Source organism: Pelodiscus sinensis, chromosome 4 (genome assembly GCF_052426305.1).
Source record: "Pelodiscus sinensis isolate ZL-2025 chromosome 4, ASM5242630v1, whole genome shotgun sequence".
NCBI lineage: Eukaryota > Metazoa > Chordata > Testudines > Trionychidae > Pelodiscus > Pelodiscus sinensis.
The window spans coordinates 61,522,473-61,549,273 of NC_143055.1; the positions used below are offsets into that span (position 1 = coordinate 61,522,473).

The 26,801-nt window shown below is 40.3% G+C and overlaps 1 protein-coding gene across 20 annotated transcripts in view; it reads right to left on the reverse strand.

Annotated features, from left to right (window-relative positions):
• The window catches only part of TENM3 (teneurin transmembrane protein 3), a 2,279,325-nt gene that overhangs the window by 82,533 nt on the left and 2,169,991 nt on the right, over nucleotides 1–26,801 (reverse strand). For all 20 annotated transcript variants that reach the window (XM_075930245.2, XM_075930244.2, XM_075930249.2 and 17 more), the window contains one exon: nucleotides 6,132–6,278. In XM_075930245.2, coding sequence (XP_075786360.1) covers nucleotides 6,132–6,278 — 147 coding nt within the window. The remainder of the gene's footprint in view (nucleotides 1–6,131; nucleotides 6,279–26,801) is intronic.

The following is a 26,801-nucleotide window of genomic DNA, read 5'->3' on the forward strand; positions in this document are numbered from 1 at the left end:
GTGAAACATTTCATTCCTGAGCAGCTGATGATGAATGTTAGTGAACAGAAACATATACCTGTGGATATTTTTTCATGTATAGGTTAACTGCATTCACAAACGATAAAGATTAAACTTGTCTTCTCTAGATATCTAATACGCTGAAGGGGATTAAAATCAAACTCAAACAGATAACTCTTTAATTAGCTGCAAGTAAAACAAAACTGGAAATGTCAGGTGCAGAAAGTTTTCTAGGTAATGTAATATAGTATCATAGAGCTGATAATTGTTTTCCCCTAAAGAGCAGAAAGGCTGAAATAGCACAGGCATATTATCATTCCATTTAGATAAGGAGAGAGGATTGTGTTTTACCAAAGAATGGAAAACGCTGATACAGCAGCTTGAGGAAGTGTATGATAGTTTCATTTACAAAACAGCTAGCTTTATATTAACATTAGACCAACACACACAGGAGGTATGGTAATATTCATGCATTATAAGTAAAGTTTTCTTCCAAATGTAGCTAATGCTGCATTTTGTTTAAGAATTCGGTACTACAGGTTGTACCTTCCCTGGTCTGGCACCCTTGGGACCCGACTGGTCCCGAATGAGGCTGCCAGACCAGGGGAGGCCAATTACATCCCTCTGCTGATGAGACTCTGGGCTCTCCTGGGGTCCATCAGCAGACCTAATGGAGCTCCCTTGCCCGCACCAGACCAACTCCCAGATCTATTGGCCAGTCCCCACTGCTGTAGCTCTGTTGCCCCAAGGCCACCAGGCTCATCCCAGGGCTGCCACAGTTCCAGTCCTCAGGGACCGCTGGGACTCTACCAGGGCTGCTGCAGCTCTGCAGCCCCAGGGTCACTGGGCATTGACACTGCCACAGCTCCAGGATCCCAGCTCTGAGACCGTCAGGTCCACTCCCTGGGGCTGCTGGGCTCCATTATCCAAGGACTGATGTGGCTTCCTGGTTCCAGGGCCACCAGGGCTTGGGGCATCGGGACTAATGCACCAGCTGTGGCTCCAGCCACCGGGGCCACTGGGGTTCAGCTATCCCGGGGCTGCTGGAGCTGCTGTCGATCTGCTGCTCTGGAGCCACCAGGCTCCGCTCCTCAGGGCCACCAGGGCTGTTGCAGCTGCGCTACCCTGGGTTGCCGTAGCTGCTGTGGCTCCGCTGGCCTGAAGTCACCAGGCTCTGGTACCCCAGGGCAGCTGTGGCTCCACTCCTCGGGGCTCCCATGGCTGCCATGGCTCTGCTAACTGGACTGCCAGAGCTGCCACAGCTCCACTGTCCTAGGGCTTCTGTGGCCAGCCCCGTGGCCACCCAGCCCTTTGGTCCAGGGGCTCTCTGGTCCAGCAATATCTGGAGGTCCTGCTGGACCACAGATGTTGCCAGAACAGAGAGTCCTGGATAAGAGAGATTCAACCTGTACATGGAAGAGAATTAATGTGCTGGTAGAGTATTAAGGGCCTGATCACCTGTTTTTTTGCTCACAAAAAACTCCCAGTTCAGTCAACCAACATCAATGGTCACTTCAGGAGTGTTAAAGGAATAGACTCAGATCATACATTGAATTTAAAATGTAGCGTTACTGATACTATCTGGAAAGATTTTCTTCAGCTTGATTCTGTTAAAACCATACTGGTTTTGTCTGAACTACCAGGTCAGTGTCAAAACCCCGTACAGTCACGGTTAAAGGCTTTGTTTTGATTTTTACACTTCTATACCTTCCCTCAGGCAATATTTGGTACAGTTGCCAAAGAGGTATGTGCAAATTTAGTCATTCATCTTTGTTAGTTTATAAAAAGCAAATGTACATCTGGTGTGTAGTCTGCAGGTCATAAAACTGCATGAGATTGACATCTTCTGAACTAATCAGCTGGAAATGCATTTTTACAAGCCTCTCTGCTAACATCAATCAGAAAAAGAATCTCATTTTCACCAGCCAAGATACAGGTACACACTGTTTGTTATTTTTCTGTGGAGTTTATCAGCAACTTGCCCAAGCGAGTGACGGATGGTTATGAATCTGGCTCTCTACAACTTAAGAGAACATTTTTCATTCTCCCGCTCTCTCTTATATAGCTAGTGCTTTCTAGTGCCACTAAGTTGTCTGTCTATTGCCCTCTGTATCACAAAGTAAAATAGTATTGGTGGAATAGCTCAACAAAATCATTGATATATTTTAGATTAGTCTAAAAATAGTAGCTGCTATATTTATTCGATTTAAAAGAGAAAAATACAGGGAAACCAAGGATGTTCCAGCCTATTCAATAATTATCACCTATTCAAGATGAGTATTTTGTATTTTTGATTCTAGCTATAAGTTACTATTTCATGTACATTTATTTGTAAAGAAAATCCTCATCCATTTGTGAAGTTTAAATCTTGTAATGAAAATCTTGGCTAGCTTTGCTTTTTCCTTAGATGAGACACGGACAAAACTGCAGCAGGATGCAGTCTTGTTTTAAGAACTACTGTCTCTGGAGATTAATAAAAGGCAGAGAGAGAGAGAGAGGAGTCAGAACTCCCCAAGGGTGTGTTTTGTCCCATTGCCCTGCCCTTACCCACTGGAAAACTTGTACAGTAAATTAAAAATATGGTATAGATGAGACCCACAAACTGGCAAGCTCAAATTAAGAGCCCCTTTTAAAACAGAAGCATCAATTAAATAGATTTATGGGGAAATATTTCTCAAAGGTACACTTAAGAATTAAATTCTGTAAAACTGGCCAAGAAAGATGGCACTACCACTTAATCCCCATAACTGACATTCCTTGTGTCATTTTATATACTATGGAATCAGGCAGTAGTAAAGGCATGTAGTATGGATTCATTTTGCTGTAAGTCAACTCTCGTGATTAGTCAAAGTTCCTGCTCTTTCTGACTGTTTCCATGGTCATATATAGCTCAGACAGGACCCAATCCAAATCTCCTATTTAATCAGCGAGAGTTTTCCCACTGACTTTAATGAGAGGTAAACCAGGTTGTTATTGTATAAATCAGTGCTATAAAATGCCACAGAAGGTTGCTGCTGGGACTGAGTGCCTGCTGAGTTTTTAAATGGCCTGGCGAACCTGTAGAACTGATAAAGCTTGCATATTTTCTCCTGCAGAAATAAGCTCTGTAGGCTTCTGGCCCAAGCAACTCTTTCTTTTGATGAAGTTCCAAGATCTACACACTCCTAATAGATATTTCAGTCCCTATAGCTCCTTGGACTGTATGTGGAGTTGTTTTTCAAGATAAACTGATTGCAACTGAGAAAAAAGACTTCACTTTCATTTCAGAAGATAAGTGAGATCCTTACATGTAAATTTTACTTTACTTTGAGCTATAACCAGATGATGAGTTTTATATGAAACCACAATTGACTTACATGAAAATTCCACATACAGGATAATGGTAAAATATTGGTAATTTTTATGTAGTGTAATGCAGGAGCAATTTTTCTAAATGAGAAGGAACAAGCATTCTGTATTTTTGGCTACATGATTTTTGATCCCACTGAAGTCAAATGGAGTCCTCTTCCTCTTCACAAGCACATAAAAAGTCGAATTCAACCTATGGTCATTGTTTGGATTGTTAAAACATGAGCTTAATCACAGAACTTGGTATCCACCCTAAGCCCAGGGTATTAAAGGAAAAAAACATCCTTCCTTTAAAAGAGAGGTTGATATCTAGAGAGTAGCATGGAATCCTACAGCAAAATGCAGATACAGAATAACCACTCCAGAAACATGGCAACAATGCTTAGAAAGAAAAGTGTTTAAAATATTTTAGTTCTAAAACTGAAGTAACTGGGAGTTCTGTACTCTGAGGGCATGTCTAAGCTACATCTCTTTTTCGAAAAAGGGATGTAATTTAGACATACCCCGAGAGGTCACAAAATCAATCCCATTAACAACTAAGAATTAAGCCAATGCCATATAGTTTTTTTTAAGTAACATTAAGCATATTATCTAATGTAATCAAGACAACAATAATTATTTAACCACTGAATCTAGCAGAACGATGTCCAGAATAGTCACCGATATAAATTCAATAAATGTGCTTGAATATCTTATGTCCTAAAATAAACAAATACAGCTAAGAAATGTCTTTTTACTGCTGCATAATGTGCTCTGTAATCTGGATGGTTTATTGGGATGTTAGCTCTCTAGGTGGACTTCTGGAAAAACAGATGCTTAGTTTCCCCCCTTTTTCCTCCCTCAATCCCTTAGAATTGGGTTATTTAGTTATTTAAATTATTTCAAATCCCTTCCATTACGCCCAACCAAGGTTTGAAATTAGTAAAAAAATCTTTTTGCTATGGTATAGAAATTAAAAAATAAAACAAACAACTTCTCAGCCAAACAGTCCTCTAATGGAATAACACACTGAAAAGTAATATTGTGTCGCTATGTCACTTAAAATCCTACTGCAACAACATTTTGCCAGTCCTTTCAGATGGAACCATGAAATGTTAATTATGAAAATAAAAAAAATTGGAACTAAAATAAAAAGCTTCACTGTTCTAAAAGTCTTAGACCTCTGCTTTTATATTTCTTATTTCTCTGTATAAGTATTTTTCCTGTGTTTTCTTTCATTCTATTTTCGTTTTGCTTCAGCAATTTCAAGACTTGTGGGGTTTCTCTTTCATTCTACTTATTCTCTCTTCTTTCCTCATTGCTTGTGCTTATTACGGTCAGAAAAATATCTCCTTTTCCCCTTGATCTGTTTATTTTACATTTGCATTACCCCCTAGTTTTCTCTCCAGGGTATGCTGTTTGCTGTTGACTCTCTCTTTTAGTTTCTAATATCTTACCTCTTTCTGTTTTCACTTTCACCCAATCTATTTTCTTCTCTCTTTAGACTTCTACCTTTTCTCCCTTTTTTCTTAACACTACCAACTTTCTCCCTGCAAGTTGTTCTTTTTCTAAGTCATTTATTTTTCTCTTTTTCCTTATTTTCTACATATTTTTTCCATGTTCACAATTTTTCATCTCTCCTCTTCCTTCACATAACCTTGTTTATCTGAACATGATTCCATGAGCAGCACTTGTTAGTTGCTCTTGACTAAGCCAGGTCTACTCTAAAAAGTTAAGTTGACTCAGCTATATGACTCAAAGGTATGAATAATCTTCCATTTATCTAACTACCCCCTCTTGAGCAGAGGGATGAGCTACAATGATGAGAGAACAACCTCCTGTTGTTGTAGCGGGTGGCTACATTGAATTGTTACTGTGGCACAGCAACAGCACTGCCTCATTTTAACTACAGATGTAGCCTATGGGTGTGTCTACACATGGCAAAAAAGAGACTCCAAACAGCAAGTGTCGAACCCTGTGAAAACTGGGTTGGAATCTGAGATGGGGACAGAGAGGCATCAGAGGTGATGTGAAGTTCCATCTAATATTTTACTATATTATTTCCTTCACATGGTAGATGTGACTCTGAAGACATGTTCGTAAGTAAAATCTACCTTTTACATTACTTTTAGGTCCCAATCTAGCAGTGTGCTGTACAAAGGTAAATCCCTAATCCAACTGGTCCCACACCCATTTCATTGTGGACTAGGGCCTTGTTATTTAAAAAGAAATATTCAGCTTGTTGGATAAGTGACAGACCACAGGATTGCAAGTAACTATATGAGGCTGGGAGTGCCCTGTTAAATACCTGTCTTCACAGGTTATGGTTAAATGAGATATTCTTATTGTGTGCACACAGCCTGTGATGCAATTGTTTCCAATGGTGCAAAATCCTTATGCAGTCCTTTCACTCAATGTAAATTCCTAATGAATGAAATCAATGAAAATGCTGCCTTAGTAGGGATTTTACAACTGTTCTGTATTTGTGTACAATATGTTTCTAATGCTCATGGAATCATGGAATTAAGACAATACTGTTTGTCCTTCCATAAAATAACAATCTGGAATCTAATGGGTCACTAATAGATTTCTAAGTACACCTTTGTAGCCATCTCTTAAGGATTTGCTGGCATCTCACATGAAGGCAGTAAGCGTTGTAGTACCAGCTATTTTTACATGCATCTAATCAAGCTAGTAAAATGTGGGTATGTTGCTCATAGCAGTATTTTTTCACCTCATTGTAAAACCCCTTGCTTCTCAATATATTTTCCCCAATGTTAAATTTTCACTTTGTTTAGTCTTACCTCCTTCATTGTCCTTGCTATCAGTGCACAGAGTTTCCATGGCTACATCACATCCTGCTCCTCTCCATCCTGGCTGGCAAACACAATGCCAACCATTTTGGTCCAATGTACATCTTCCATTGCTATTGCACAGACCAGGGCAACCCTCTGTCAAAAGAGACAAAGAAGGAAACCAAAAGTGATTTAAATATTGCAATTATTTTCAGTCTAAGAAAAATACGAACAGGGGACACTTACTGGGAACAGGCCTTTATAACAGCACAAATACTGTAATTGCACATGGAGAGGAACAGCAACATTACCTAGGGAAATCTAATTCTTAACAAAGTGGCATCTTTGATTGACCTGACACTTGAGACACCACTTACCTGTGCAGGCAGGAAATATATGCAACAATCCTCTAAAATACCTGCAGGCCAGACAAAATTAAGTTTTTATTTTCTTTGACAAATAACAAGAGAGGAGCGCACAGCGCAAAACACAGGCAAGTACAATGAAACCATTTCTGTACTTGTGGTGTAGATTAATATTTGCCCTGTACAATATTGGTCACTTGCTGGTAAAGATTTTGTTAAGCTCCTCATTACTTTAAATAAATCCCTCCAGATTCTGAAGTATGAAAGCGAGTATGATTCTATGCAGGCAGTAAAAGAGAACATTAATTTTATCTGGTCTCAGAGTTGCCGTATATTCATGTGAAATTACAGTGCATTAAATAATCACACAAAGTATAGGCCAGTTTTTAATGACTATACTTTATGCCAAAAGTACATTCCTTTTCACAGAATAAGCAAAGCCCAGGAAATAGTGAAGCAGCTTAGCATCTATTCTAACAAACATTAGGATTCAGGCTGCATACGGATGGGACAGGACCGACAGGATTTCCAACTAAATGTAATAGCTGTGCGTATTTGATTACTTAGGACGGACAAAATGAAATACCATAAGGACCACAATAAAACATTGATAGACTGAACAAAAACACGGTAGTGACGTGCTTCAAGACAGATAGCGGAGAGTGATTCTTTGTGACAATCTCCCTAAGGCTTTTGTGCTGTTACCTTTATATCCTATCTTGTCTGCTTTTATGGCCAAGGAGGGAAAATTTGGGAAACAATTAAAATAATTTAATATATCCAAAATCTGTAATTGTTTTCAGTCTAACATTACATAAAAAACAATATCTGTCACTTCCTACTGATGAAATCTGGCATGCAGCCAACATGATCTGTATGAGGATGATGACACTTTATAAATATGTAGATTTTAGTTTCTTATCTATGATAGTGATAAGACATTGACAGAAGCAAGTACAGAAATGGTATAAATATCCTAAGTAGTAGTGATGGCTACAAATCAGATATTTTTGGACACAACAGTTATTTGTAACTTTACACAGCATAAAAATAAATAAAACTTGCCACAGCATTTTAAAATTTTAATTAGTTTTGCTTTAGATACCTATTATCTTTGTAAACTGGAAAACTGCCTGGCTTTGGTTAATGATTAGTCACTCTTGGAACAATCTGTTCAAGATAATTATATTAATTTTTCTTCTAAGGAATTACTAATTTACTGACTCCCTTCTCCAGCTACGTGAAACAAAAACAAATTTATAAGGTATTATGACGTTTGTAAAATTAGTAGGCATAGAAGGAAGGGAATCCTAACAGCCTCTCAAGAAGGTATAATGGAGTTATACTTATGGATATCATGTCATCATGCCAGGCCAAAATTAGTCTTGCTGCCCTTTGTCTTTTGCGGCTGCAGCTGCCAACTGTATTAACTAATTTTGCTTCTGTACACATTTTTCGCTTCGTCTATAGATGACAGAGATTTAATTCCTCTACTGACAAAGTGTTACAGAAGCCACCTAAGTGCATTCAAGACTTATTATGAAAGCCTGGATATTGTCATGAATATTGCCATATTCTAATGAAAAAAAGCACAGAAACAGGAAAAAAGGTAATTTGGGAAAAGAGGGATAAGGATTTTCTTTTCAAAGTACTTTCCCCCTATTTTTTTTACCATAACTGAAGATATGAGAATCTTTGCTGTTTTATGTTGGGCTTTATTCTGCCCCTGAATTTTTGTGTCCCTGATCCTTTCAACTGCAAACAATGTAAAGTTTTTAACAGCTTCTCATGCAATATATAAAATAGGATTTCACACAGGTTTTCAAACATGTAGAGAAAGGGAGGCAAAAGAATCTACATACAAAATTAATTGAGTTGCTCATTAGAACTGATGGTTTCTTCCTCTGTGACAAGAGAGTAATTTTGATTCTTTTCTTAAATATTTAATGCTTCACAACAAAATGCCCAACTAGCAGGATTAATAAAACAAACAGCAAATGTACCATTATCTTCAGTTTTTGGTTTGGAAAAAAATTAACGTATTTATACAGTATATATTGAAACTTATGGAACAATTAGTTAAATGTTCTCAAGTGACACAAAAGACTTAGTATTTTAAATCTGAGGTATGTATTAAAAATGATGTGAACCAAATTTACTATTCATGGAATACACAAGAAAAAATAACTTTTATCAAATCTAGTGCAGTGGTTGCTATAAAGTGGTCAATATATCAATAAACATGTAGGCACAGGAATGTCAGCAAAGAGTGAATATACAGTACCTTTAACTATCTTATCCAAATAGTGAGCTTGAGAATTAAAAAGGAAAAAAAGAACAGACAGACATTTCATAAGTGTCACATAGGACAAGAATCATTCAGAATTCACATGCAAATAGAGCAGGTGCAGCTGACATGAGAAAGACCTTACAGAACAGATCAGAACAGAACAGAAATGTATTTCATAGCTTCTAAAAATGCAAAAGATTCTCTTTTCAGGAAATATAGCTATGATTCTATGAAATGCTCATCACTTAAAAACAAGGCTACGGAATAAACAGATGCTACCTTTCAAAGACTGCTTTTTTTTCTTTTCTCATTCTGACTGCTTGTGTCATATTTTGACTTTTATGTAGAACAAATATCATCAAAGCTAACAAAGAAATCTGATTTTAATGCATCTTAGAGCAATTATTTAATTTATGAACTTTAAAGACCTGAGCAGGCTGGAAGATCAAGCCTTCGGTTTTCAGGTCATGTATTGCTCAGACAATAGAACCAGTACAGGTACTCTATTTTAATTCAGATTTGGATTAACAGCATTTTAGGGAGGAATAATTTGACTCTGCTCTAACTCAAACCAGTTGTTCATCAGAGCACACACAGCTAATTATGCAAAACAGCAAGGTAAATTACGTGAGTGGGATTTTGTGTGGAGGATAGAAATCTAGTAGTGGTGGAATTGAAACTATCAAATCCTTTACATGTAGAAGGAAGGTTGACATTAAACTAAGGTTTTAGAATTATAAAAATAAACAACATTGAATATCAAGACTAGAAAGAATCCAACCGTAAGTAGTAATGACATCTAGAATGAGAAGACGACACTAAGATATGCTATTTGCATTCTGCATCATTTAAACTTTTGGTAATTGACATCTTGAAATCTGGGGTTAAATGTCATTGTTCCCTGTAAACTGTGCCTATTTGTACTGAACATTTGCACATGCCTTGGTGCACATAATTTTATTCTACACATGTATGGCAAAGATTAGAGAGAACGCAGTCTAGGCAGGTGCCAACTTCCTAGCCTTTTAGGAAGAAAATTTAAGATGCTCTAAGTATAACTGATTATTGATAATTAGGTTAAAAGTTGATGGGACAAGATGTAAATAATATTAATAGGACATTTATGATGGGAACTGCAAAGCAGGTAACTTTTCATATAAACCACCAGCTGCATTTCAGCGTAGCCCAGTTCTCCCCTCATCTACACCACTGTAACTCCTTACTCCGCTGAGGCAATGTCTAGACTACAGAGTTTTTCCGGGAAACCAGAGGTACCCGGAAAAACTCCACTGCAGGGAACTTGCCTGCTCTTCCAATATTTTTTGTGGAAGAGCAGATGTACTCTTTTGGAAGCCCTGTACTCCTTATCTTATGAGGAATATGGACTCTTCTGGAAAAGGAGTTTTTTTCCCAAAATTTGGCCAATTTTAGATGGGCCGAATTTCAGAAAAGCCTCTTTCAAAAAAACAAATCGGAAAAAGGTACGCAAATTGCGAAGCACAATTTGCGTACCTTTTTCTGAAAAAAAGCAGCAGTCTAGACATAGCCTGAGTTTAATGGGGTTGCTCCTACATATTCTCTGATGTGCATGAGAGAAGAATCAAGTCCTATCCATATACATTGTGAGCACTAACATTTGTTGGAAGACTATATGCAGTATATTTGTGCTCCTGATATATTTAAAGTATTGAGACACATGGGGTATGTCTACACTACCCCGCTAGTTCGAACTAGCGGGGTAATGTAGGCATACCGCACTTGCAAATGAAGCCCGGGATTTGAATTTCCCGGGCTTCATTTGCATAAGCGGGGCGCCGCCATTTTTAAAACCCCGCTCGTTCGAACCCCGTGCAGCGCGGCTACACGGGGCACGAACTAGGTAGTTCGAACTAGGCTTCCTAGTTCGAACTACCGTTACTCCTCATTCCACGAGGAGTAACAGTAGTTCGAACTAGGAAGCCTAGTTCGAACTACCTAGTTCGTGTCCCGTGTAGCCGCGCTGCACGGGGTTCGAACGAGCGGGGTTTTAAAAATGGCGGCGCCCCGCTTATGCAAATGAAGCCTGGGAAATTCAAATCCCGGGCTTCATTTGCAAGTGCGGTATGCCTACATTACCCTCCTAGTTCGAACTAGGAGGGCAGTGTAGACATACCCATGAAGACAAAGCATGAAAAGCTCAATGTATGGAATAATAAAATAAACAATTATGGAATGGGAACATCCCCATCCCCACTGAGAAAAGCATGTTTTATTAAATTAGCTACCCTTGTATCATTGCCTGCCTGAATGACACCAAAACTGAAGGAGAAGATCAAATCCTATTGTGAAACAGTAAATGAATAGATAAAGGGACCAGGGGATCTCTACCTACTTTCCTCTGATCCTTGGTGGGATTTGGAACAATCTACCTAGTGTCAGGCACATACTCAGGACTCCTTGTGTGCTTCTTTCTGGTATTCTAGTATGATAAAGCACTCTCATAAGCATTTTAGCTAGTGCCAATAGCGTGAGCCAAAAGGTTAACTGCAGTATTGCATGATGAAAGGAAAAAGAGGCAATAAAACAAAACAAACCTATCTTGGTGTTATGCTGACAGGGTCAGGAGGGAGAGGTGTATAGGTCTCCTCCACCAACAGGATGGCAGACCGATGCAGGGTTTAAGTGTAAAATGTGTCAAAAAGTTTGATGGTGTGAGGGAGTAAAGAGAATTTTCATGGCTCCAAATGCAATGTGGAAAAATAGAAGCAGAGGATATAAAATTGCAAAGATTTCCTAGTATTATAAAAAAAAAATCAAGCATACGTTGCATTCGCAGATCAGGCAGTAAAAACAGGTACATACTTAACAAGTGGCAGATACATTTCCTTTATAAATTGTCCTACAAAGATTGTTAATGCTAGCTGGAAAATTCACATTTACATTGTATGTTTCACCACACAGCACAACTCAAGACTATTTTTAATTTAATGTTTCCCTTTAGTCTTCCATTAGAAATATAAGTAGGTAACATCTTTAGCTTATTCATAGACTAGTTTCTGTAGACGTGCTAGAACAGCTACAGTCTGCAAATAAGTATATATTAAATCCATTTATTCCAATCAGCTCCTGTTTAAATCAGCATGAGCAGCATACCCATTGATTTGATATTCCTTAATTGGTACTCACTGCACTGTTTTATTACTGATTACCCTGTCATAAAGGATTATAACAGTGACATAATGTTAAATGCTGTATAACAAATTCATATTCTTATTAATTTATTCATACACTTTATGAGAGTTTTTCACTTACCATAATCTTTCTAGTTAAAGACTAGACTATAACCTGCCAAATACTCTGTTTAGTAAATAGTCTCTTTAGGAAGTCTATCTAGTATGATACTGTGCCAAATACTCTGCCAGTATTAACAGTTTTTTCTTCAGACTGGGAATAGAAACACTATTCTTAGGAAAATTAGTTATGGGTTTGACTATTTAATTTGTCCTGTTCTAGGAAGTTTGCTAAAAAGAAAAAATAATTAAACCTCTCTAAGCTTGGCTTCACAAAAACCACATAAGCATGTTCTGAATAACACCAGAATGGAGACTATAAATGGATATTTGCCTTGGCTACCCGTAGCATGTTTTAGGCACATGATTTAATGAATGCCGTGGATTAATGCTGGGTGAGGGGATAATGAGCATACCTGCGCTCGGAAGAAGTATGAAATGAACTTCACAAACTAAAATATAGCAGACACATGACTTGACAAACAGTTGAGCTGTACAGTACTGACACTTCATTTTATTTTGAATGCCAATCTTCCCAAAAAGGGTGTGTAAAACTACTGCAGTATTTTTTCTCTTCATCCACTTTACAATATAATTCTTACAGTCCATAAACCTAATTATCAACTCACACCACGGCTACTCCATTGGAACCAAGAATTACTTAGCTAAGTAGGAACAGAATTTTGCCTCATGATACCATACATTAAGAAGTTAAAAAAAAAATCAACCAACCAACACATCCCATCAGTTTAGGCCAACATAAAAGAGTGAGGCTGCAAACATTCTCTTTTAACTTTTTTGTTTCCTTCAACTTGGAGAACATTTTCAAGCCTTCCATGCCCTAGCTCTCACTCTCTCTTTTCCTCAAATCCTCTCCCGTCTTGTCAGAAGAAAGAAGAGAAAAAGAAGAAATCAGAAAGAATGAAGACAGACAGAACAAGAGGAAAGAGGTAAGAAGCCGAAGGGGACAGAGTGAAACAAGTGAGTGGTAGGAGAGTTTGGGATTGGCTATTTAGGAGATTGGGCAAAGGAGTTGGGTCTTTGGTATTTTTAAGAGGGCATTGGAATTGGAGTAAGAGCCTGGGGAAGCAGAGCCTGGAACTGTGGAGAGAGGAAGGTGAGTTTGGAGGTTATTGGAGGCCAGACAGAAGAGATCTATCAGATGAGAAGCCAGGAGGGAAAACTGGGACTTGACGAGATGGGCCTGAGACTGTCAGAGCAAAGAGATTGGGATTCAGATGAGTTGCCTAAAGAGTGGAAGCTGACATTGAGATAAGTGAGGAAAATGGGATTGAGATAAAAAGCCTGTGGTGGGGAAGATTCATGGCTTGGACAGGGAGGGGCAAAAAAGAACTTTGGGAAAACAGAAAAGAACATAGCATCATAGAATATTAGGGTCGGAGGAACTCTCTAGAGATCATCTAGTTCAATCCCCTGCTCAAAACAGGACAAACCCCAACTATCCTAGTTAGGACTTTGTCAAGCATGTGGCCTTAAAAACTTCTAAGGATAGTGATTCCATCACCTCCCTATGTAACCCAATCCTCGTACTTCATCACCCTCCTAGTGAAATAGGCTTTTCTAATATACAACCTAGACCTCCCCATTGCAACTTGAGACCATTGCTCCTTGTTCTGTCATCTGCACTTGGTGAGAATAGCCTGGCCCCATGCTCTTTGGATTCTCCTTTAGATAGTTAAAGACTTATCAAATCCCCCCACACACTTCTGCAGACTAAAGAAGCCCAGTTTCCTCTTCCTCGTCTAATAAATCACATTCCCCAGCCAGCTAATCATTTTAATTGCCCTTTGCTGGATTCTCTTCAATTTGTGCACATCCATTCTGTAGTGGGGGACCCCATGCTGGCCTCACCAGTGCTGAATACTCCAGATGTAGCCTCACCAGTGCCAAACAGAGGGGAATAAACAGGTCCTTCGATCTGCTGTCAATGCTCCTACTCATGCAGCCCAGTAAGTAAATGTTATTCTTCTTGGCAACCAAGGGCACCCTGTTGACTAATATCCAGTTTCTCATCCATTGAAATCCCCAACGCCTTTTCTGTAGAACTGCTACTTAGCAGCCTGTTGCACTGCATGGGATTCTTTTGTCCTTAGTGCAGAACTTTGCACTTGTTCTTGTTGAACCTTAGATTTTTTTTGGCCCAATTCTCCAATCTGTCTAGGTCATTCTGAACCCTATCTGTACCCTCCAGTGTATCTATTGCTCCCTCCAGCTTGCTATCTGCCACGAACCTGCTGAGGGTGCAATCCATTCCATTATCCATTAATGAATCTGTGCCCATTGGAGAACACATCCCTCCAAAAGCTAGAATTGAACCCAAGATTCTGGAGTCTCACCATTCCTCTGCTGTTAGAGCATCTCCTGTTATATTCTCTGGCAAAGGTCTTGTCTCCCATCAAGGATGATAACCTACTGCTGCTGTCAGTGACTGTGAACTCAAATGGAAGATGTCTGTGTGATGGACTGAAAGATTCTAACCCTGCTGATGACTCATGTGAATGTCAATATGAGTTTGAGGCCATGTGATGGAATTGCTGATTTTTCAGGTTTTTTTTTTTTTTAAATCAAGGAAAGTACACAAATATTAACTTGAAAAGAATATTATTAGGGGTGTCAAGTCAAGCATTCGAAGGTTAGAAAATACCAAAATTAAGGGTCCCTGTGCGCATCACTGTCATGAAGTCTCTAATGATATAACAACATGTTATTTTTCCACAGGATCACTGCTTCCATCTGTGCCTGGGATGGACCTTCTCTGGAGGTGAATCATGGTTGAATAGTGAAGGAAGCTGTTCTCTTTAGGAATCTTGCAGAATATGGAAGGTGTTTGGTGAATGAGGCAGAGGATTACAGAGAGAGGAAAAAAATGGTCCTGTGGTTAAAGCAGTTAAATGCTGCTCTAGGGAACTGGATTCCATCCCCTGCCTCTGCCACAGAATTCTGTGTGATGCTAAGCAAATCACTTTACACCAGCCTTTTTGCAAGGATTACTAAAGTGTGACTATCATTTTCTGGAGCCCTGAATTGAGACCTTGAGCTCTGATTTGCAGAAGTATGGCACACACACAGCTGCAACTGAAGTTAACTGGAGCTGTGTTTTATATGTTAAAAAAGTGCTATATAGTATGGTGTAGTCTGAAAAATGAGATCCTAGGCATCTCAAATTGGGTGCTGAAAATTGACAGTTTTGACTTTCTTCATCTCAGAAAGTCCCCTTCTGTATTCTATATTCCCCTTCTGTAATTAGAGGATAATTGTTTTCACAAGGATGTTGTGAAAATGAATAATGTTTTTGTATCACTCAGAGATGACAGTGATAAGCACCATAAAAACCCTTGAGGAAATTAATAATTTTGTCTTCAGACCAGAAACTGAATGGAGTGCAGTAAATAAATCATGGGCCACCCACTGATTGAAAAAAAAAAATTAAACAGCTCCTCTCTAAGGATGTGTCTAGACTACATGGTTTTTTTAAAAAAAAAGTGGCCTTTTTTTCAAAAAAACTTCCCCTGCGTCTAGACTCTTGCTGCGTTCTTTTGAAAGCAAATCGAAAGAATGTGGCAGTTTTTTCGACTGCAGAAAGCCTCATTTTACAAGGAAGAACGCCTTTTTTCGAAAGTGCTTTTTCGAAAAAAGGCGCTATGTAATGCAAACTGTTTTTTTGAAAGAGAGCATCCAGACTGCCTGTGTGCTCTCTTTCGAAAAAGCGGCTTGCTTTTTCGAAAGTACTGGTTGTAGCCTAGATGCTCTTTTTCAAAAGAGGCTTTTTCGAAAGTACGTAGCCTAAGTGAGCACCATCCATTCTGTTCACTGAGGTTACTTCTACACTGCAGCGCTACTTCAGGACACTGAAGGTATCCCAAAATAGCTATTCCGTGTCTTCTGAACACACCCATTATTTTGAAATATAACAAAAGCTTGCTATTCAGATGCCCCTGTAAACCTCATTCCATGAGGAGTAAGGGACGTTTTTGAATAGCGATTTATTTCTAAAGAAGTGCTGTATATACAGCGCCAAATTTCGAAGTAAGCTATTTTGAAATAACATTAAAAAAAGATATACAATTTGCATAGGTCAAATTGCATATCTTATTTCGACCTACAGTGCAGTGTAGATGTACCTAGGGGGAGGAGTTTTAGTGAAAAATTGTATACAATCATTTATTAAAGAGTAAATCATAATGCCTGTGTACAAGGGTGCCAAACTAAAGTTGTACAGGAAACCTTAACTCTGGTATTTCCTAGCTTTTGAATGCTTAACTTTGCCCTGTAACAATAATATTTTAACATGATTTTGACTGTGCGCACATGTCGCATATGCAATAAAAAGCAAATTTATTTACAAATAAAGTTGTGCTAGTAAGAAAAAAATATTAAGGATTTCACAATACTTTAAAGTGAAAAGTCATTTTTCCACAAACTCTTGTGGGGGTGATTATGTCACTAATAAAATGTCCTCCTGACTCTACGCTCCTATTGATGTCCTAAATTACCTACAGTGACATTTTCTACTATGGAATTAAGATGGTGTTAGCTTGGTTTATTGAGCTACTTAAATGCTATTGACTCTCGGGATATATGTGGTTAGTGTAAAACTGTTTTGTTCAGCATGTAGCATCTGCTTTCTGAAGGGTCTATATCTGAGTGCACTGAGATTCATTTTCAAGGAGAATCCCTGTAGGACAGGATGGGCAAATTCCTACCTATGGGCTGGATCCAGTACGCCAAGGCTAGCTCCTGGCATCTCTCCTGCCCACCATATTATCATTCCTGGCTAAGGAGAGCTGTGGGAAGTTTTGTCCTGATCTGTGCTGCTTCCCGCCACTCCCAATGCCCAAGAGCAGTGGGCTGCAGCAAACGGGAGCTGCGACTGGTGGTACTTGTGGAGGTGCATATAAATATAGTGGTAGTGGCCCGTGAGGGGCTAACCCTGACAAACTGCCACCAATTTATAGATGCTCCACCTAAGGTTAATATGCATCTGCCATCTGAGAATTTCAGTAGCAGTGCCAACTTGGGTCCCAAATGCACTGTACCTGTCTCACGCTGCTCCTGCTAGTTACATAGCTCTGTGAGACTAACCCTTCCCCTGCCTTGGTTCTTTCTATATCCAAGGGCTTGAAAAAGAACAATTAGCAGTGCCTCTAGGTTTATGTTTAATTTAAAATTTAGTCTAGATTAGTAGTTTTAGAACCGAATTTGCTGAGTTAATAATTCTTAGTTATTCTTTCTCTTCCCCATTCTTCTGCAATTCCCCCAAACCTTTTTTTAAAGTAATTTAAGTATAATTATTATACTCTTTAGCATAGTGTAGATACCCTCTTTCATAGGACAAATCTTATTTTAAGGGACTCTTGGGCTTTAATCACTGCTCCCAATCTGATCTGTCTCCTCTGAGTCCCAGTCTCCCCTGGAATTCCAAGTCTTCCTCCTGTCCACCAGCTTTTATGCCCAATCTTCCCCACCCTAGGCTTCTTCTCCAAATCTACTCTTCTCATCCCTGGTTAGGGTTGCCACCCATCTGACTATGCAACCCCAATACCCTTGCCTCACACCTCCCACCCCAGGGCTCTGCCCCTTTTTTGAGGCCCTATCTCCACTGACTCTATCCCCCTCCCTCACTTTCCCTGGGATGGGATAGGGGGTTGACTTGTGGAAGTGAGTGAGGAGTGCAAGCTCTGGGAGGGAGTTTTAGTGCAGGAAGGGGTTCAGGACAAGTGTTTGGAGTGCTGGCTCCCTGCCTGCCTTGGCCCCACACTACTCTTGAAAGTGGTTGGCATGGTGTTTCCTGTGGCTCCTATGTGGGTGAGGAGGGGGAGAAAGATAGCTGCATGTGTTGCCCAAGACTGAAAAAATTGCCTCTGCACCTCCCCTTGGCTACAGTTACCAGACAATGGGAGTTGCGGAGTTGTCAGTCAGGGTGGGGGCAGCACGTGGAGGCCCCCTGTCTCTCCATGCCTGCTTAAGGGGCCACAGGCAGGAACATGCTGGCTGCTTCTGGGAGCAGCATGGGACTATGATAGGGTATGTCTACACTACCCCCCTAGTTCGAACTAGGGGGGTAATGTATGCATACCGAACTTGCTAATGAAGCCCGGGATTTGAATTTCCCGGGCTTCATTAGCATAAAGCCGGCGCCGCCATTTTTAAAAGCCGGCTAGTGCCTAATCCGAACTATCTAGTCCGTGCCGTGTGTAGCCACGCGGCACGGGGTTCGCACTAGCCGGCTTTTAAAAATGGTGGCGCCGGCTTTATGCTAATGAAGCCCGGGAAATTCAAATCCCGGGCTTCATTAGCAAGTTCAGTATGCATACATTTCCCCCCTAGTTCGAACTAGGGGGGTAGTGTAGACATACCCATAGGTAGTGAGCTTGCCTTAGCTCTGCTATGGTGCTGGGCTTTTAGTGGCTGATCTTCTGGTTTGACTTCAGGTGCCTCTGAGAGATCGAGCCTAATTTGGGAGAATTCCAGTTAAACCAGAAGGGTTGTCAATCCTATCTCTTGCTGAGGTTTGGCTTTTTTCCTCTCTGCGACAGCAGGGAATAGTTCTCCTCAGCCCCAGGTTGGCACATGATCAGTTTAGACAGAATCTTCAGGGAATTAAACTGTAAGCCTTTAGCAAGTCTCTAATAAGCATGTGAAACTTTTCCCTCCTAAAATAAATATACGCCCATGCGTGTGCACACAACAAAATAACATATAACAAGTTATAACTTTGGTTAACTGCATACAATGACTTTTGTTGCACATCTATAGTTTATTCAATTCAGCTAAAATTTGCTCTTAAGATTTAATGAGAAGTCAATTTTATAGACCTTTCTTTTTATCTAACCAAGACTGAAAATTTCAAGAAAATTGAAGGTTTAAGGCTTGAGTAAGTATTAACAAAAGCTAGTGTGGAATCAGGGCCTAAAGTTCTACATTCAGATCACATGTATGTTATTATGGGAATCAAATAATATAATTGAAGAGCAAATCAATCATTAGCATAAAACCCCCCAAACTTAAATCTGTGTATTAAAGAGGCTTTTGACTGAGTATAGTAGAATTATTGTCAAAACAATGCTAAAAAATGGATTTGTTCCTTATTTTTTGAAAACAGAAAAATTCAATGCATAAAATATAAAAAACTTAATCTGAGAAAACACTTTAAGAAAAAGGGCATTTAAATTAGCTCTTACTATGAAAAAAGTATTTTTCCAGAACAAAGATGTTTACATTATAATGCTTTCTTTCCCCACAGACTGTATGGGGACTGGGGAAAAAATGAAACCAACATGCAGAAATTTAAAAATACACAGCAGCCAAGTGACCATACATGTATTTAATATATTGTCTTTTTAGGGTTGCCAGATGGTCTCCCAAAAAATACTGAACGCATGGGCTAAAATTTGTCGAGCAAAAAAAAAAAAAAAAAACATCCACACCAAACATCCTGAGCCACCAAACAGGGAACAAAGCTCTGCAAAGCAGCCACCTGCTACCCAAAGCAGAGAGAGGCAAACCCTGGGGCAACACAATGGCAGGGCGGGGGAGAGGGTGACCATGGGTAGGAAGGTGACTCCCCCATAGCCAGGTCTTTGGGTGTCCCAGTGGGAAGAAGCAGAAATTCCACCCCAGTCAGTTTCGGCTGAGAGCCCACGGAAGGTGCCTAAATGCAACTACAAAGCACCTGCGGGCTTCTCTCCCGGACTATGGCACCACAACGTGCTTGAATAGCGCTCAGGAGCAGGGACAGGGCTTCTCCTCCTCCCCAAGGCGTCACTGCTCCTCAGATGCAATCAGCTGAGGGCTCCCAGCGCAGATTGCGCCCCACCTCCCAGCCACTCCCTCTTCCCCTGCCCACTTCTGCACGCAACCACAGGCTCGCAGCTGGGAGGTGGGGCCACGATCGGCGCTGGGAGTCTGTGGTTGCATGCAGAAGCCGGACGGGCGTGTGTGGCTGGCAGTCCCAGCCATGCTCCCAGCCCCTGCCAGGCTTTTGCACGCTAGCACAGGCTCCAAGCACTGATTGCGGCCCCGTCTCCCAGCCACTCCTCCCGCCCCCGCCAGGCTTCCATCTGGCGCCCAGCAGGAAAAACAGAAAATACCGGACATTGCACACGCCTGTTATTTTCTGAATGTTTTTTTACCAGACAGAGGGCGCAAAAACTGCACTTTCTGGTAGAATACCGGACACCTGACAGCCCGATGTCTTTTTGTTATTTACTGTTATTTACCAACATAATTACTTACTGATTTCATTCTTTCTTTTCCAGAGTTTGGAAGAACTTGGTTTTAGAGTTAAAATACAGTCTAAACATTGCTGAGAATAAAAAGATCAGTTTATACATCTTTCCCTATCAGGCTACTTTTCACCTATCTGAATTCCCTTGTTGGTATTAGAACTCATATCTGGGAAGTTATAGATGGAATGCCTTTTTGAGCTAAATCTTCTCGACTTCCTTCAGGGTGATTTTGCACTTTTTCTTGCAGGATCTGCAGACGTATGCTACATATTTCTCCAATAAACAGCTGAATGAATGGAAAGTTATCTCTAGTTCCTATCTTGTAGTTAGCTGTTTCTTTAATAACTTACCTAAAATTCATTACTGACATTCCTTGTCGGTTTTAAAGTAAAAATTTATGGCAATTTTAAAGATTTAAATAGTAATTAGGAGCGTGGAGCTGTTTAGGGGTCCACTAGAAGCCTCGTTTCCTATTTAACTAAAAAACTTAAGAAATATTTGGGAGAAAAGTTGTTCTTCTTAAAGGGGGAGGGATAGCTCAGTGGTTTGAGCATTGGCCTGCTAAATCCAGGGTTGTGAGTTCAATTCTTGCAGAGGCAATTTGAGGCAAAAATTTGTCAGGGATGGTACTTGGTCCTGTTGTGAAGGCAGGGGACTGGACTCAACTCAATGACCTTGAAAGGCCCCTTTCAGTTCTAGGAGATAGGCAATCTCCATTTTTATATATCTATATATATTTTTTAAAGTCTCAACTAACACTCCATTTACAGCTGAGGAACCTCAAAATCACATTGGAGTCCTCTAACAGTCTTTAAAAAAGTTCAGATTTGACATTCTTAATATTTCTTAGTTTAAAAAAACAAGCAGGAAAACACAATCTCTAATATGTAGGGCATCCTCAGAAATGAGTCGTGGATATCTTCACTGACATCCATGGATGCACGTACCTGCAGACATAAAGTGGATATCTGCGAAACAAAATTTGTATCTGCAACTGCATCCATAACCACAAAAATGAGCTGTGAATAGCCACATCTACAACGGATGCAGGTACCTGTGGACATAAAGTGGACATCTGTGCATTTGCAGGGCTCTAGACATGAAGCACACACCTGACAAAGAAACAACCTAACTTTCTTCCCCTTTACTGTCTTGGTCACTAATTGATCTTTCACTATCAGTGGTAAATAGGCCAATGGAGGGATGATAAAAGAGTTACTACAGGCAGTCCCCGGGTTACGTACAAGATAGGGACTGTAGGTTTGTTTTTAAGTTGAATTTGTATGTAAGTCGGAACTAGTACATATTGTACCCCAGGTGTCCCCGATTCAGCCGCTGCTGAAACTGACCAGCGGCTGACTACAGGAAGCCCGAGGCAGAGTTGCTCTGCCTCGGGCTTCCTGTAGTCAGCCGCTGGTCAGTTTCAGCAGCGGCTGACTTGGGGACGCCTGGGGCAGAGCAGCTTGGGTGCTGCTGGGTTGGTCTAGTAGCGCCGCACCTCTGCGCTGTGGGACCAACCCGACAGCCCCCCAGGTGTTCTACCCCAGGGGTCCTGATTCAGCCACTGCTGAAACTGACCAGCAGCGAGAAAAGCAGACCAGGGAGATGCGGAGCGGCTTTTCTCGCTGCGGAAGTCGCGGGCAGTGGGACCGCCAAGACAAGCCGCGGTCCCGCCGCTCGCGTCCTCCGCGGCTTTGCTCTGCGTCTCCCTGGTCTGCTGGGGGAGTCCCCCCCAGCAGACCAGGGTGACGCGGAGCGGCTTTTCTCGCCGCAGAGGACGCGGGTGGCGGGACTGCCGCAGCACATCTCAGCGGTCTGCTGGGGGGAGGGGAGGCCAGCTAGTTTGGGGTGAGGGAACCCCGTTCTTAAGTAGGGATCCGACGTAAGTCGGATCCACGTAACCCGGGGACTGCCTGTATAGAGAACTTTTCTTGGGTGTCTGGCTGGTGAGTATTGCCTACATGCTCAGGGTTCAGCTGATCGCCATATTTGGGGTCGGGAAGGAATTTTCCTCCAGGGTAGATTGGCAGAGGCCCTGGAGGTTTTTCACCTTCCTCTGTAGCATGGGCCACGGATCACTGCTGGAGGATTCTCTGCATCTTGGGGTCTTTAAATAAATTTGAGGACTTCAATATCTGAGATATAGGAGAGAGGATTATTTTAGGAGTGGGTGGGTGAGATTCTGTGACCTGCATTGTGCAGGGGGTCAGACTAGATGATCATAATGGTCCCTTCTGACCTTAAAATGTATGAGTCACTTACAAGGTATAGTAGGATCTCAGATATAAAATTGCGGTTATCTGGCTAATCGTGTAGTTGATACAATTTGTATCAACTATATGATTAGTCAATAAGGACTGCTCTGCAATCCCTGCTCATGCGGACTCCAGGAGCCACCTGCGCTGTGGTCTGCATTTTCAAGGTAATAAGAGCCACCTGGCTCTTACTACATTGAAAATGCAGAAGTGCAGCATCCCCCCCTCATCCCACCCTCATCCCACCATCTCCGTCAGTGGCAGCACTGCAGAGACAGTACTGAGGGGAACCAGCTTTTAAGTCAGTTCCCTCCAGCACTGACTCTTGTTTCCTCCCTCATAGAGGCAGCAAGAGGAGGGAGGGAGGTGAGTAGTCGATACTCCAGTCGACTACTCGCTATCATCCCTATTCTGGTCTATGCCTTACCCTATGCAACCGTAATGATTTAACTAGTAATCTACAATAAGATGAAAAGACCAGTCAATAACTTACTTAAGTTTTTCAGCAAGCTGAAACATTCTTGAAATCTGCAAGATTTGGCTCTTCTACAAAATTTTCAACTATAGATGGGTCCCACATTCTAATGAAAACCATTCACTTAGCAAGTTAAAGTACTTAAACTAATTTGCATTTCAGATGCTGGCTCTTCAAAAGATGTTATGGCCATGACTGGCTATCATGTCTTAAAGATGTCTGAAAATGTAAAACCTTTTATGCTGATACCTGCACTCACACATATTATGCAGGTTTGAGGCATGACCTAATCTCGATTAACATGAATATTCCTGCTTCAACAAGCAAATTCAGAATACAGTTGTATGAAGATACAGGAAACATTGGGAATTTTCTTGTGGGACATTTTGCGATTGAAAAATTGAGCTTTCCTTAAAACTTTTATAAAAATAGTGATGTTAAATATCATAAGTGAAATCCTCGTTCTCCTGAAGTCAATGGAAAAACTCTCACTAACTTCAATGCAGCAAGGATTCCACTCATTACCTTTTGATGATTTTCTTTGTATTACAATTTGACATTGTGTAGGTTCTTTCTTGAAAATAGGAGTGTTTTAGAATGTTAATGGACATATTTTTACACACACAAAAAAATCTTATTTTCAAGTGAAAATACACATTTTGCATGTCATTGGACCAATCCCATTAAACCAAAAAGTTCTTGAGGTTTTTCTTTTTTTTGTCAAATATTAATATGATATTTAATCAAATGATTCAATGAAAAGACAATATATTTTCTTTCGATCAAAATCTGAACTTTCAAAAAAGATGCTTTTCTTAACATGTCTGAGGAATATTTCTTAGTATGAGAGGGGAACATTAAAATACCTGAAACGTATGTAGCTATGTGCACGCATGGAGCGAGTATACATATACTTTAAAAATTTCAACTCCTGGAAAAAAAAATTGTTTGGAAGCTCCTCAGCGGAAATAGCTGCTGCTTTTTTACGGTAAAACCATTTGTGAGAAATAGTTATTGGGTATGCCAATTAGTGTAACCGATTAACCCATTAATTGATAAACAAAAGCTTATAGGTTAATGTTATAGACTACGTGCATTTCCCACCCCCCGCACTTCTTAGTAAATTTTGTAGCAGGTTGGCCAGCTGTCTGGCTCAGTCCTGGCTTGAAATGGGTCTGGGACCTACCCCTGCTGTGGCTCTGTATTTGAAGTGTATTAGGAGCCGGGCAGGAAGGCAGCTTGCATTGAGCCCGGGAACTCAGACTTCCCTGCACAGGAGATAGTAGCACAGGGTGACAAGCAGCTGGTCTGCGAGGGGAGCTGGTTTTAAAGCAGGCTTCCCTCACGTACCAGCTCCCACCTGGCACCCTGGATTGCTGCCTCTGATATAGAGGCAGCAGCACTGAGTAGCAGGAGGCTCCTCCGGAATGAGGCTGGCTGCCAGCCCCACCCCCGGGGACTATAGATTAGTCGATTAACTGATAAGAATTCTCGAGGCTAGCCAATGATACAAACCAACATAACAGAAAATTTCCTCCTACATCAAGGACTAAAGAAGAAATTCAGAAGAGATAAAAGATATGATTTAAAGTACAGTTATAGCCTGATAGATATGATTTAAAGTACAGTTTTTTCCCATGATCCTCTGGGACAAAATGGCATTATAGCATTTATTACATTCATTGACAATAAAAAATGTTCAATTTCAAGTAAAAATAAAGTTTTTCAGACTTCTATCCCTAAAAGCTTAATCTGGTATCAGAAAGTCAGAATGTGTTCTTACTCCCTAATGAACTGTACATTTGTGTAGCTGTACTTAAGAATTTTGATGATGACATATGCTCCATAAAGATCCAGCTCCCTTTCCATAGTTGTTGCTCCACAGTGTGTTCAGAATTAAGTGCTATAATCTTTCTTTAATCAGTTGATCAGGTTCTGGATGTACACAAGGAACAGATGTCTTAAAGAAAAAGCTATTTTTACATAGACACTTTTTTTGACCATACCTGTACATTCAGATATACAACAAAAAGGTTCCCCACTTCCTGAAGAATAGAGAGAGCAAAGGACCCCTCCCCCCAAGTCTGGTTTGTCTCTTCTGAGGGAAAAACTTCAAAGGGGGCAGAAATATCCAATTAATTGTTCTGTCTTGCAAGCCTGTTTGTGCCACCTATATTCATGGATGTTCTATGAGTTATACAAGTTTGGGATTGCCCATGTTTCAAGAAGGGCATCCACATGGAGGCTCAGATGTACAGCATTCTATAGAGCTCCCTTCACTCCACTCACTCTCTGATGTGGCAACATGGCTTCCTCAGGAGTCATACTGCCGTGATGTCCCATGGAGTAAACACTTTTCAAAATACACCCCTCAGTAAGGTTTCACTATATAGAGGAGCACCAAGTATTAAATAATTCTGGCCGGATTAGTACTAATATATATTGCACAGAACGAAGAATTATCCTCTCCCTGACTTTTCCAGTTGAAGCTCAGCTCCCTGGTACACCATCAGAGGAGCTTCCCCTAGCATCAGCAGAAGGAGATATGGTGCAGTGGAGCTGGTAATATCCCCTCTTTATGCTGCCTCCTAACTAGGTTCAACCTCATTTGGCTCACCTACATGTAAGGAAGATCAATCAGGCCCCCAAACTGGTCTTTGAGCAAGAGAAAAAAAATTGGCTTAGACACTCTTCTCTGATAGAAAGTCTTTTCTATAGTCAAGTTTGAAATCTGTTGTAAAATGAGCCCAGAGCTAAACACAACTTTAAGCATGGGCCGGTCTTAATGCTAAAAAGGAGAATACTAAATCAGCATGCCTGACACACAGTACTTCTGAGTTTATGCTACTCATGGTCAACCAGAAAAAAAGAGCATAATAGTGCCTTTAGTTTTAGGGCCGTATACTCACAAATATCTCCACATGCAGTACCCACAGATGGCAATGGAAGTCCACGTATGTATGAAAAAATGGTTCATGATCATGTTCCTATTCATTTTGATTAGTACTGTGAGATAAGATGAATTAACTGGTTTGCAATTTTCTATTTCTTTTTAATGATTATGAAAACCTATAACTTTCAACTATTTCATTTATTTAATTAATGTGGCCTACTTGTGGCAATTTCTTACTAAAGAAAATCCATGTTTTATTTTTCTAAAATATTGATTTATAATTTCATGCAACAGAAAACAGTAAAAAATTGCTTTGTCTGCTTTTTTTTTTCTTTTCACAACTGAATTTTAGGGGGAAAAACCTTGCAAAATTCATTGGAGATGAAATTCCCATATAGATGCAAGTATATTATAAGCTGCACATTTTTTTTTTTTACTGTCCATCACTATTTGAAGCTAATTTCAATTATGCCTAATAGATAAAATAAACTTATGCAGTTACTCAAAAAGTTGTGTGAATGCCACTATTCCAACTTCAACCCTCCTGAGGGATTAATTAATGAATACTTAATAACATTAATCCACATTTAGATCACTTATGTTTAACCACATGCTTTCTATTCATACATATATAAATATTAATTTTAGACAGAATGATAATCGTTCAACACCATAACAATTAAACAGCTGTAACCTGTCTCATGTGTTAAGTGATGGAGCTGCAGGCAAGCTCCATAAACAGATGGTCTTACCCACCCATGCTTAATGTTAACGACTTTTTTAAAAAGAGGTGTTGACAAATCAGAACAAGAAAGCATAGTTTTAATGCAAATCGGCCAATTTGCAATTTAGATTACTCTAAAAACTAATTTGGTGTATAGAA